General features: G+C 50.8%; 1 protein-coding gene across 2 annotated transcripts in view; it reads right to left on the bottom strand.

The window, feature by feature from the left end:
• The window catches only part of GK5 (glycerol kinase 5), an 83,582-nt gene extending 78,066 nt beyond the window's left edge, over nt 1-5,516 (bottom strand). Inside the window, exon 1 of one of the 2 annotated variants that reach the window (XM_039489276.1) lies at nt 5,243-5,516. In XM_039489276.1, the coding sequence (XP_039345210.1) occupies nt 5,243-5,383 (141 nt within the window). In that variant the 5' untranslated portion in view covers nt 5,384-5,516. The remainder of the gene's footprint in view (nt 1-5,242) is intronic. The other variant, XM_039489277.1, reaches the window with a different exon arrangement.
• Between the last annotated feature and the right edge of the window lie 8,255 nt (nt 5,517-13,771).

Below are 13,771 nucleotides of genomic sequence, written 5' to 3'. Positions count from 1 at the left end.
AGGGCCTATTGTAATTATGCAAAGTGTGGGCCATTAATGGTGGTTTGGAATCTTAATGACTCCCATTAACCAGGCAATTGACCTCAGATGACTCTGCTTTACCTGTAAGTCTTCCTGTATACCTGTGTGCTGGCAAGTGGGCATGAAGTCTTACAGTGACATGTGATCATGTCACCTGAACTGGAATCCATTTTTAACCTGGTGCTTTTCCATTGAGAGGAGGGGTGGGAACCCAGAGGGACAAAGGATTCCTGCCTTATGCAAAAGATATATATAAGTGGGTGGAACAGAACAAAGGGAGAGGCAGCCATCATGAGGAATCCCCTAGCTACCATCTGAGCTGGAACAACGGCTGTACTAGAGGAAAGGATTGTGCCCCAACTAGGAAGGTGTCCAGTCTGTGAAAAAAACTTATCGAATCATCTCTAAGGCCTTGGCTACACTTGAGAGTTACAGCGCTGGTGGTGGCTTTACAGCGCTGTAACTCACTCCCCGTCCACACTGGCAAGGCACATACAGCGCTGTATCTCCCTGGCTACAGCGCTGGTTGTACTCCACCTCCACGAGAGGAATAAAGAGTATAGCGCTGCTGCTGCTGTGCTGGGGTGCCAGTGTAAACAGGGAATAATCTTACTACGCTGTAACTGACCTCCGGAACGTCCCATAGTCCTAAGTAAAGAAAGATAACTCTCTTTGTTTTGTTGTGATGCCTCTGTTTATTTTGTTGTGAACTGGGGCTCCCGGAGCTGCTTATCAAAAAACAAACAGCTACTGTTTGCTGTGAATGAGCTCCCTTTGGAAGGCCCACAGCTAGCATTTGCTTGAAGAGAGGGGAAGGAAGGGGATTGAGGAGAGAAGCAGCACGGCCTGCTGGAGGGAGGGAGGAAGGGTCCATTTCGGGGAGGCTGCTTATCTGGTCTGTGAGGAAAAAACACAAAGAGGGCTATTTGCTTTCAGTGAACGGGTCGGAACTTGCAAGGCAGCTGCTGACAGTGTCGGCTCCAAAAATCCACTCTCTCTCCCCCCCACGCTCCCTGTCACACTCCACCCCACTCCCCTCTTTTGAAAAGCACATTGCAGCCACTTGAACGCTGGGATAGCTGCCCATAATGCACCGCTCGCAATGCCGCTGCAAATGTGGCCACGACAATGCGCTGGTAGCTGTCAGTGTGGCCAGATTGCAGCGCTTTCCCTACTCAGCTGTACGAAGACAGGTTTAACTCCCAGCGCTGTACAGCTGCAAGTAGCCACACCCTAAGGGTGAGATTTCCTGTATTCAGTTGTACTACTATATTAGATATAGACTTGCGTGTTTTATTTTATTTTGCTTGGTAATTCACTTTGTTCTGTCTGTTACTACTTGGAACAACTTAAATCCTACTTTCTGTATTTAAGAAAATCACTTTTTACTTATTAATTAACCGAGTATGTATTAATACCTGGGGGGGGGAGGCAAACAACTGTGCATATCTCTCTATCAGTGTTATAGAGGGAGAACCATTTATGAGTTCACCCTGTATAAGCTTTATACAGGGTAAAATGGATTTATTTGGGTTTAGACCCCATTGGCAGTTGGGCATCTGAGTGTTAAAGACAAGAACACTTCTGTTAGCTGCTTTCAGTTAAGTCTGCAGCTTTGGGGCAAGTAATTCAGACCCTGGGTCTTTGTTGGAGCAGACTGGCGTGTCTGGCTTAGCAAGACAAGGTGCTGGGGTCCTGAGCTAGCAGGGAAAGTGGGGTAGAAGTAGTCTTGGCACATCAGTTGGCAGTTCCCAAGAGGGTTTCTGTGATCCAACCCGTCACACCAACCGTGGAGGGGCTTAGTGTGGGGGGATCCAGGCGTGTGGCAATCTGGGTGAGGGTGGCTCAGTGGGGTAACTGGGTGCACAGGGGCTCATTGGGGGGTTCCGATGCAAGGGGAATGGGACTCTGCATGGGGCATCCAGGTGAAGGTGGCTAGGGCACAGCCAGGCGGTCCAGGTGCTGGGGGATTGGTAGAGTGGAGGTCCAGGTGCAGCTAGTTGGGGCTCAGTGGGGTGGGGGTCCGGGTGCAGGGGGGGCTCAAGTGCAAGGGGTGGTCTGGGTGCAGGGGTGGTGGTGGGGGTCCAGATGCAGGGGGAAGAGGCTGGGCGACGATACAGATGCAAGCAGGGGGTGAGGCTTGGCAGGAGGGCCTGGGTGCAGGCGGTGAGGTTTGGTGGGGTGGGGTTTCAGGTGCAGGGTGGCTCAGTCAGGGGGTTCTGTGGGGGGGCAGGTATGGGGAATCTGGGTGCATGGGAGTTGGGCAGATGGGGGACCAGCTCCCTGTACAGTGACCCCTCCCCCTGTGACCGAGGAGTGATGGGGGTAAAAAGCGGGGGGGAGTGCAGAGCTTCCTGCAGCCAGGGGAGGTTTCTAGGGTGGGTCTAACCCAGCCCCAGCCGCTCCTTGAAGTCCCGTCCTCCGCAGCCCAGCTGGGACTAGCAGCTGAGCCTATGAACCACCGGCTGGGGCATCCCCAGCCTCACCCTAGTGATTTACCTCTCTGCCGGCTGCTCCAGGCACTCAAAACAATATGCCCGCGCTGCCTGGGAGGGACATGTGACTGCTTGTGACTTTCCTTTTCTTCCCTGTCAGAAAGTCATTTTTCTGTGGAGAAGCAAAGAAAACTGCAGGGGACATGAATTCTGCACACATGCAGCTGTGCAGAATTCCCCCAGGAGTAAATATCAAAAACATTTTGATAACCAGTGGGACCATGGATCAGCCTCCAGTGAACACACAGCACTTGTTTCTAGCCCTGATAGTTAACAGACATGAAACATAGTTCATTCTGAGAACCATCTTGGTTCTCACTCACTTGAATTTTTATTTGATTTTAGCACCCACTAGCTCTAAAAAAAGATTGAGCTAGAGACCAATGCTTTACACTAATTCACAGATATGGGTTTGTTTGTGGCACAAAATTCAGGGGCAGTTAAATTATTAGAGTGGTTTGAGCAAAAAAAGCAAATAGCACAGGTGAGTGAACACAAGTAAGTTTTGCTAGCAAGCAGAGGGAACATACAGTAACTCCCCACTTAATGTCCTCTCGCTTAACGTTTCGATCTTACGTCCCTTATAGAACATGCTCCATTTAAAGTTGTGCAATGCTTCACTATAACATTGTTTGGCTGACTACTTTGTCCACAGCTGGCAGCCCCCCATTAGCTCTCCTATGCCCCCACCCCAATGCCTCCCACACGCCAGCAGATCCCGTGGATCAGCACTTTCCCCTCCCCCCCCCACCTCCTGCCCACGGCAATCAGCTGGCTTGCGGTGTTCAGGAGGGAGGACTCAGAGCGCCAGCTCCCCAACCCTCCCCTGCTTTCTTAATGCCACAAACCAACTGATTGCTGCGGGAGGGGGGAAGGAGCGAGGACGCACTGTGTGGAGTAAAGGGGTTGAGGGGGGAAGAAGAGGTGGGTTAAAGGTGAAGGCTTGGGGGAAGAGGTGGCGTGGGCAGGCCAAGGGTTGAGCCCCCTGCCCCTGGTGCTTGCAGAGTAGGAGAAGCTGCCGCAGCTGCTGCACATGCTTCTACTAGCCAACAACACCTTCAGCCTCCTTGCCTGCCTCATTGTCTCTAGTACCAGTGGACTGTGCCTGTGTGGGGTAAGGAGGGAGCATCTCCCAACTACAGTACTGTACTGTACTGTACGGTAAAAAAAAAAAAATTCCCTGGAACCTAACACACACACCCCCCAATTTGGATTCGCTTAACATCGTTTCACTTAAACTTGCATTTTTCAGGAACGTAACTACAACATTAAGTGAGGAGTTACTATAATTACATTTTGTCAAGGATGGCCTAGTAGCCATCTGGTTGGCTTAAAAGTTTTATTTTAAAAAGACTGCTCTGACTTTAAACACCAACACTCTCTGGAACCAGAGGGTCAAATCCCAGAAAGCTCTGTCTTTATAAGAGATACATGGAGTAATATGTAGTTTAATATGTGTGTTTCATATGCACGTGGTTTGTTATGTGAAGTGCAAAAGATAACTGGATGGGAGTTTAGAAACCAAAGGTCTGTCTGCTCTGCATAGATATAGCACAAGGGTGGCCAAACTCACTGAGCCTCCAAAGTACTGCATATGATAATCTTCAGAAGTTTGAGAGCTGCCAAGGCTTCTGCCCTGCGACATGATGGTGGTGCTGCGGGGAGGGTAGTTTGTGGGATTCTGCACTATGGGGTCCACCTGCCAGGGATCGGGACTTCTGCCCTGTGGGGAAAGGGGTCTCGGGGCTTCAGCCCCATGGGAGGAACTTGCTGGAGCTAGGGGATGAAGCCCTTAGAGTGACCAGACAGCAAATGTGAAAAAGCAGGACAGGGGGTTGGGGGTAATAGGAGCCTATATAAGAAAAAGACCCAAAAATCAGGACTGTGCCTATAAAATCGGGACATCTGGTCACCCTAGAAGCCCCACTCCTGTTGAAGTGGCCAAGACCCATCAGGCACTTCCTCCAGGGTTGAAGCCCCAGCTCCCTCCCCAGTCTGGTAGGCAGAGAATGGGGGGAAGGGCATGTGGGGCTCTGCGAGCCACATGCAGCTCTGCAGTTTCGATTTGGCCACCCCATACAGCACATTTAGTAAAAGAAGGGGCTTTACCAGGGGTTCCTTGGCTACAACATCCCTTCCCCACGTACAACATGCTGCGTTTCGCTAGTGCTAGCGCACTTTTGTGAAGTGTCTGGGGCTCCTCCACAATAAAACACGTTCTATCCAAGCTAAGCGATTTTAATAGGGTTGGAAAATTCCTGAATGAAGTACATGCAAATGCTGCCGCAAGACACTAGAACAGGAACAAGGCGCATCGAAATCGTTCATTAGCACATGCTACAAAACGCTTCCTTCTCTGTTCACTTCGTACCCGAGAATCCCCTGCAAACCTCCCCACCCCCGTCGCGCAGTTGCCGAGCAGCGGGAGGGGCAAAGCAGGCTGCCCCAGGAGGCGCTGGGGTTGCGGGGGCAGCGCTCCCGCGCCCTAGGAACGAAGCTGGCTGAGGGAGGGGCTCAGCCACCGCAAGAAGGCGAGCCCCTCTCCCCGGGGAGGCAGAGTCTGTCCACGGAGGGGCGGGGTGACGGCTAAGCCCCGACTCCGAGGAGCTGCCGGGGGGCGGGAGCGCGGGTTACAGGGTGCCCGGAAGGGGAAGAGGAACAAAGTCCCCATAACATGTGCTAGTGGGTGGAGCTGAGTCCCCCCGCGGCCGCTTTCCCTCATTCACCTTCTTGCTGCTGAAGCCTCTGACTGCCGCCTTCTTGTCGTAGACGTGGCAGCGCAGCGTCGTGCTGCCCACATCGACCCCCACCACAAAGGAGGAGGAGGCGGCGGCGGCGCGCGCCAGCCCTTCCTTGCAGCGCGGCATCCCCCTACAGGGCGACGGCGGCGGCGGCGGTTGGGCGCGGCGCGGGAACGTGCTGACTGAACCGCCTCGGTTCACCCTGGCGCGAGCGAACCACAATCCCGCAGCGTCCCCACGCCATGGGCGGGCCCACGGGTGGCCGGGCCGGCTATGGGGGGAGGGGCCGGCTGGGGAGGACTAGGAAGGGGCAGGAACGAACGGCGCAGGATTAAGCAGAGTTCGGGGCAACTACAACTGACTGATAGAGGCGAGCGATGGCAAACGCTGGACCCAGCCCAGCCCCCCGAACGAAGACTCAGCCGAGCCACCGCTGGTACTTTAATGCATAAATTAACTAAAACCCCTGAGCAAAGAGGCCGACTACTAATGAGCCACGTGTGCTGAACCCCCGTTGTGGCAGGCCACTCTCCACCCCTTCCCCCAAGGCCGCACCTGCGTCCCGCCTCTTCTCACACATGCCCCATTTCTTCCCACCCAGCGCCTCCTGAATGCCTCTGAACAGCTGATCAGGGCGGGCTGGGGGTAGGGGAAGGAGGGGGGGGGGACTACCGGTGGGTGCTTAGCACCTACCATTTTTTTCCAGCCCTGGAGCACCCATGGACTCAGTTCTTATGGTGTCTGAGCCAAGCCTCATAACAGGTGCAAAAACTCACACCCTGCCAGTTTTTCCTTCCCATCCCCAAATTCTGATGCCTAATCAGAGGAGTAGAAGCTCCTGATACAGCAGTAAATCTAGATGGTAATAGAGCCTGACACTGTGGCACACGTGCTACAAAGCCCCAGATGCAGCTTGTGATCTAGACAGTGTGTGGCACAAATCTCTAATTTACCCCACAAATAGAGAACAAGTGTGGATGCTGATGCTGCTACACACAGCAGTCTGACAAATACCCAGATTTGGCACCTTGAATCTGCCAGTTTTTAGCCCCTAACTCCCAAAATATGATTAGCCACTCTTATTGCACTTTAAAAATCTGGACACTGATGTGCTCCATCCCAATAGTGCTGCAAAAACTCAGGTCTGGATCCTACCAGCTTCGTCCAAACTTTGCCCACAAACCCAGTATAATATAAATCAGAAATTAGGAACTGTAAAAAATTGATAATGGAAGTCAAGAGACACAGGAAGAAATCTATGGCCACCAGAGTCAAGGACAGTAAGGAGATTCTAAAATATGTTAGGAACAAAAAGAATTTGACAATGTTATTAGTCCATTACTGAATCATAGAAGATTAGAGTTGGAAGACACCTCAAGAGGTCATCTAGTCTACCCCCCTGCTCAAAGCAGGACCAACCCCAACTAAATCATTCCAGCCAGGGCTTTGTCAAGCCGGGCCTTAAACACCTCTAAAGATGGAGATTCCACCACCTCCCTAGGCAACCCTTTCCAGTGCTTCACCACCCTCCTAGTGAAATAGTTTTTCCTAATATCAGACTGGACCTCCCCAGCTGCAACTTGAGACCACTGCTCCTTGTTCTGTCGTCTGCCACCACTGAGAACAACCTAGCTCCATCCTCTGTGGAACTTCCCTTCAGGTAGTTTAATGCTGCTATCAAATGTCCCCTTGCTCTTCTCTTCTGCAGACTAAATACGCCCAGTTCCCTCAGCCTCTTCTCATAAGTCATGTCCCTTATTTTCCCACAGTCATGTCCCACCCTAATCATTTTAGTTGCCCTTGCTGGAGTCTCTCCAATTTGTCCACATCCTTTCTGCAGTGGGGGGCCGAAAACTGGATGCAATACTCCAGATGTGACCTCACCAGTGCCAAATAGAGGGGAATAATCACTTCCCTCGATCTGCTGGCAGTGCTCCTACTAATGCAGCCCAATAGGCCATCAGCCTTGGCAATAAGGGCACACTGTTGACTCATATCCAGCTTCTCGTACACTGTAATCCCCTGGTCCTTTTCTGCAGAGCTGCTACTTAGCGAGTTGGTCCCCAGCCTGTAGCAGTGCATGGAATTTATCTATCCTAAGTGAAGGACTCTGCACTTGACCTTGTTGAACCTTATCAGATTTCTTTTGGCCCAATCCTCCAATTTGTCTAGGTCACTCTGGACCCTATCCCTACCCTCCAGTATATCCACTTCTCCCAGTTTAGTGTCATCCGTGAACTTGCTGAGGGTGGAATGAAGATGTTGAACAAAACCAGACCCAGGACCGATACCTGGAGCACTCCACTTGATACCAGCTGCCAACTAGACATGGAGCCATTGATCACTATCCCTTGAGCCAGACGATCTAGCCAGTGTTCTATCCATCTTAGAGTCCATTCATCCAATCCATACTACTTTAACTTTCTGGCAAGAATACTGTGAGAGACTGTATCAAAACTTTGCTAAAGTCAAAGTATATCATGTCTACCGCTTTCCCCATATCCACAGAGCCAGTTATGTCATCACAGAAGGCAATGAGGTAGGTCAGGTATGAATTGCCCTTGGTGAATCCATGTTGACTGTTCCTTATCATCTTCCTCTCCTACAAGTGCTTCAAAATGGATGCCTTGAGGACCGACTCGGTGATTTTTCCGGGGACTGAGGTGAGGCTGACTGGTCTGTAGTTCCCCGGATTCTCCTTCTTCCCTTTTTTAAAGATGGGCACTATATTTGCCTTTTTCCAATTGTTCGGGACCTCCCATGATAGCCACGACTTTTCAAAGATAATGGCCAACGGCTCTTCAATTACATCAGCCAAATCCCTCAGCACCCTCGGATGCATTGCATCCAGCCCCATAGTCTTGTGCATGTCCAGCTTTTCTAAATAGTCCTTAATCTGTCCTTTCACCACTGAGGGCTGCTCACCTCCTCACCATACTGCGCTGCCCAGTGCAACAGTCTGGGAGCTGACCTTGTCTGTGAAGATCAAGGCAAAAAAAGCATTGTCTGCTTTAGCTTTTCCCACATCATCTGTCACTAGGTTGCCTCCCCATTCAGTAAGGATCCCACATTTTCCCTGACCTTTTTCTTGTTGTTAACTTACCTGTAGAAACCCTTCTTGTTACCCTTCACATTCCTTGCTAGCTGCAACCCCAGTTGTGCTTTGGCCTTCCTCATTATTGCTTGAGCAATATTTTTATACTCCTCCCTAGTCATCTGTCCAAGTTTCCACTTCTTGTAAGCTTCCCTTTTTGTGTTTAAGCTCACCAGAGATTTCTCTGTTAAGACAAGCTGGTCACTTGCCATATTTGCTCTTCTTTCTGCACATCGGGATAGTTTGTTCCTACTCCCTCAATAAGGCTTCTTTAAAATACAGCCAGCATTCCTGGACTCCTTTCCCCCTCATTTTAGCCTCCCAGGAGATCTTTCCCATCAGTTTCCTGAGGGAGTGAAAGTCTGCTTTTCTGAAGTCCAGGGTCTGTATTCTGCTGCTCTCCTTTCTTCCTTATGTCAGGATCCTGAACTCAACCATCTCATGGTCATTGCTGGCCAGGTGCCACCCACTTCTACCTCCCCTACCAATTCTTCCCCGTTTGTGAGCAGCAGGTCAAGAGGAGCACAACCCCTAGTTGGTTCCTTCACACTTGCACGAGGAAGTTGTCCCAAACACGCTCCAAAAACGTCCTGGATTGTCTGTGCACTGCTGTGTTGCTCTCCCAAGAGATGTCAGGGTGATTGAAGTCCCCCATGAGAACCAGGACCTGTCATCTGGAAACTTCAGTTAGTTGTCCGAAGAAAGCCTCATCTACCTCATCCTCCTAGTCTGGTGGTCTATAGCAGATGCTGACCATGACATGACCCTTTTTGCTCTTGCCTATAAACTTAACTGAAAGACTCTCAACAGGCTTTTCTCCAATTTCATACTGGAGCTCTGAGCAATCATACTGCTCTCTTACATACAGTGCAACTCCTCCACCTTTTCCCCATCACCTGTCCTTCCTGAATAGTTTATACCCATCCATGACAGAACTCCAGTCATGTGAGTTACCCCACCAAGTCTCTGTTATTCCAATCACATCATAGTTCCTCGACTGTGCCAGGACTTCCAGTTCTTCCTGCTTGTTTCCCGGGCTTCTTGTGTTCGTGTACAGGCACCTAAGATAACTAGCCAATTGCCCTACTTTCTCAGTATGAATCAGGTGGCCTCCCCTGTTTCACTCTTCTCCTTGTGTTTCCTCCCAGTATCCCATTTCCTCACTTACCTCAGGGCTTAAGTCTCCATCCCCTGGCGAACCTAGTTTAAAGCCCTCCTCACTAGATTAGCTAGCCTGCCTGCAAAGATGCTCTTCCCTCTCTTCGTTAGGTGGATCCCAACTCTCCCTAGCAATGCTTCTTCCTGGAACAACATCCCATGGTCGAAGAATCCAAAGCCCTCTCTCTGACACCACCTGCGCAATCACGCATTTACTTCCACAATTTGATGGCCCCTACCTTTTCCTTCAACAGGGAGGATGGACGAGAAAAAACAATTACTCACCTTCTTGTAACTGTTGTTCTTCGAGATGTGGTGTTCATGTCCATTCCAACCAGGTGTGGGCACACTGTGTGCATGCCAGGCAGAAGATTTTTCCCTTAGCGGCATCCGTAGGGTCAGCCTGGGCACCCCCTGGAGTCGCACCTTCATGGCGCCCAATATAGCGCCCTGCCAACCCTCCACCCTCTCAGTTCCTCCTTCCCAGCCGCTCCGACAGAGGGGTAGGAGGGTGGGTATTGGAATGGACATGAACAACACATCTCGAAGAACAAGTTACGAGAAGTTGAGTAACCATTTTTTCTTCTTTGGGTGCTTGTCCAACCAGGTGATTCACGAGCCAGAGTTCAGGAGGTGGGGTCAGAGTCATCCACAGATTGGAGCATGGCTCGTCCAAAGGCTGCGTCATCTCTAGCCTGTTTTGTGATTGCATAGTGCATCATAAACATATGTATCGAGGACCACTTTGCCACTTTGCAGATTTCCTGGATGAGGACCTGCACCAAGAATGCAACTGAGGAGGCCTGAGCCCTGGTGGAGTGTGAAGTGATCGATGGAGCGGGCACCTTCACCAAGCCATAACACTCCTGAATGCATGATATGATCCACGAGGAAATGCATTGGGATGAGGTGAAGAGACCCTTCATCCTGTCTGCCACTGCTACGAATAACTGGACAGATTTTCAGAACAGTTTAGTTCTCTCTATATAGAAGGCCAGCGCTCTGCGGACATCAAATGAGTGAAGCCTTCGCTCCCTGAGCCAGGAATGTGGCGTAGGATAGAACACTGGGAGGAAGATGTCCTGGTTGATGTGAAACTGGGAGACAACTTTAGGGAGAAAGGCCAGGTGTAGCCTGAGCTGAACCTTGTCCTTATAGAATACTGTGTAAGGGGGCTCAGATGTAAGGGCCCTGAGTTCTGACACTCTCCTAGCTGAGGTTATCGCCACCAGAAATGCCACCTTGTATGAGAGATAAAGCGGGGAGCATATCACCAGTGGTTCAAATGGAGGGTCCGTAAGTATGGCGAGGACCAGGTTAAGGTCCCAAGCTGGGACAGGCTGACGCATTTGTGGGTAGAGTCTGTCGAGGCCTTTGAGAAAACGGCTGACCATAGGGTTCGCAAAGACTGAGTGGCCGTCTATGCCTGGATGGAAGGCTGAGATGGCGGTCAAGTGGACCCTTATTGATGACATAGACAGAGTCTGTTGTTTAAGATGATGCAGGATGAGTCCAGTATAAATGGGATCGGGGCAACTGTCGGCAACTGATGGCACTGCTCCGACCAGAGAGAGAACCTCTTCCACTTGGAAAGGTATGTTGCCCTTGTGGAGGGCTTCCTACTGCCAAGAAGAATTTGTCTGACTTGATCAGAACAGGATAGTTCCATGGCATTTAGCCATGGAGCATCCATGCAGTGAGGTGGAGTGACTGTAAGTTGGGGTGCCGGAGGCGGCCGTGATCCTTGCATGATCAGGTCCGGGACCAACGGTAAGGTGACCGGGGTTGCCACAGACATTTCCAGGAGTGATGTGAACCCGTGCTGGTGTGGCCAGGCTGGAGCTATCAATATAACCCAGTCCCGGTCCCTTTGGACCTTGAGGACACCTTGTGGACCAATGGTACTGGTGGGAACGCATAAAGCAGATGGTCCCCCCCACAGGAGAAGAAAGGCATCCTTGATAGAACCTGGGCTGTGATTCATGAAGGAGCAAAATAGTTGACACTTCCTGTTGCTGCGTGTGGCGAACAGGTCTATTTGGGAAAAGCCCCAGAGATGGAAAATTGAGCTCACTACGTCTGGCCGGAGGGACCACTCATGGCCATAAAAAACTCGGCTGACACTGTCTGCCAACTCGTTCTGTATCCCAGGGAGGTATGATGCCTGCAGGTGTATCAAGTGCTCTACACAAGTCCCACAACATGAGGACTTCCTGGCACAGGGGAGAGGAGTGTGCACCTCCATTTGTTGATATAAAACATTGCCGTGGTGATGTCTATGAGGACTGATACGCATCTGCCTGATGTGTGGGCTCTGAAAACCTGGCATGCCAGGTGCACCGCTCTCAGTTCTCTGACATTGATATGTTGAGCGAGGTCCACCTGAGACCAGAGGCCCTGAGTCCTCAGGTCTCCCAAATGTGCCCCCCAGCACAGATCTGAGGCATCTGTCATTAATGAAAGGGATGGCTAGAAGCTGGCGAAAGGTAATCTCGCACAAACTACCTGTGGGTTGAGCCACCACAGGAGGGAGTCTAATATGGGGCGAGGCAGGGTTACAATGCTGTCCAGAGCATCTTGAGCTGGTTGATAAACCGACACTAGCAAAGTCTGTTTGCTAGTGGGCAAAGTCTGAGTCTGGCATGCTGAACTATGTAGGTACACGCAGCCATGTGCCCCAGCAGTTTCAGGCAGTTCCTTGCTGTGGTTGCAGGGAACTGTCTGAGGCCCCGTATGATGTCCCCTAGAGACCAAAACCTGGCTTCTGGGAGGTACACCCTGGCTTGAGTTGAGTCCAGTACAGCACCTATAAACTCTGTCCTCTGTACCGGGGAAAATGTGGATTTGGCCTCATTGAGAAGGAGATCTAGTTCGAGGAAGGTCCTTCTTTTGAAGCCAACCTGCTCCTCCACTTGGGATCTGGAGTGGCCTTTGATCAGCCAGTCGTTGAGGTATAGGAAAACCTGTATCTGGCGCTTGCACAGGAACTCCGCAACGACTGCCATGCATTTGGTGAGAACTCGAGGTGCTGCTGACAGGCCAAAAGAGAGGACACTAAACTGATAGTGGCTGCTGTTCACCACAAATCTGAGGTAATGTCTGCGAGGTGGAACTATTGCTATGTGGAAATACGCATCCTTCAAGTCAAGGGTGGCATACCAGTCTCCTGGATCCAACAAGGGGATAACGGCAGTCGAGACCATGCAGAACCTGAGTTTCTTGACAAACTTATTGAGCTCCTGCAGGTCCAGGATGGGTCTGAGGCCACCCTGGGCTTTCGGTATTAGGAAATACCAGAAGTAGAAGCCCTTGCCCCTTTGGTCCTGATGAACCTTTTCCACTGTCCCTACCAAGAGGAGGGAGTGCACTTCCTGAATTAGAAGTTGCTCATGAAAGGGGTCCCTGAAGAGGAACGGGAAAGGGGGGTGGAAGGGCACAGAATTGGATGGAATATCATAGAACCATAGAATATCAGGGTTGGAAGGGACCTCAGGAGGTCATCTAGTCCAACCCCCTGCTCAAAGCAGGACCAATCCCCACCTAAATCATCCCAGCCAGGGCTTTGTCAAGCTTGACCTTAAAAACCTCTAAGGAAGGAGATTCCACCACCTCCCTAGGTAACCCATTCCAGTGCTTCACCACTCCTAGTGAAAAAGTTTTTCCTGATACCCAACCTAATCCTCCTCCACTGCAACTTGAGACCATTACTCCTTGTTCTGTCATCTGGTACCACTGAGAACAGCTCTACCATGTGGAGCACCCAACGTCTGAGTTGATACAGGACCAAGCATGATAGAAAGGGGATAGACGGGATGAGAAGGCAAGAGGTGATGGATGCAGATCTTGAACTGGTGAGCCGTCCTTGACCGTACCTTCAAAAGCAGGGTCTGGGGCTGGCCGAAGCTTGGACTGGCCAGAGCTCTTCCCCAAGTAGGGGTGCTGCCTCCTTCTACTGCTCCTATTCCGCCTGTGTGACGTTATTGATATAAATTGGGACCATATAAAGGTCCACCAAAAGGCAGTGTCTAAGGGCCAAGGGGTCATCAAAGGGTCATCTAATCTATATTTGATGAGATCTATATATCTGATTATTCTGTATGTATTATACTGTTAAAGTTATAGTTAGTTATAAGTAATATCTTTGTAATGTCTTCTGTTTGTATTCTGGGTCTGCTCTGCCTCTGGGAAGTAGCCCAGACAAGCTGATGTTAGGCCCGATGGCCCATTCAGAGCAATCAGCTACCCATGGAGAGAGAGCCATA

The sequence above is a fragment of the Mauremys reevesii genome, linkage group 9 (assembly GCF_016161935.1).
Source record: "Mauremys reevesii isolate NIE-2019 linkage group 9, ASM1616193v1, whole genome shotgun sequence".
NCBI lineage: Eukaryota > Metazoa > Chordata > Testudines > Geoemydidae > Mauremys > Mauremys reevesii.
Note: the sequence above shows the minus strand (reverse complement) of the source record. Positions and strands in the feature narration are given on the sequence as shown.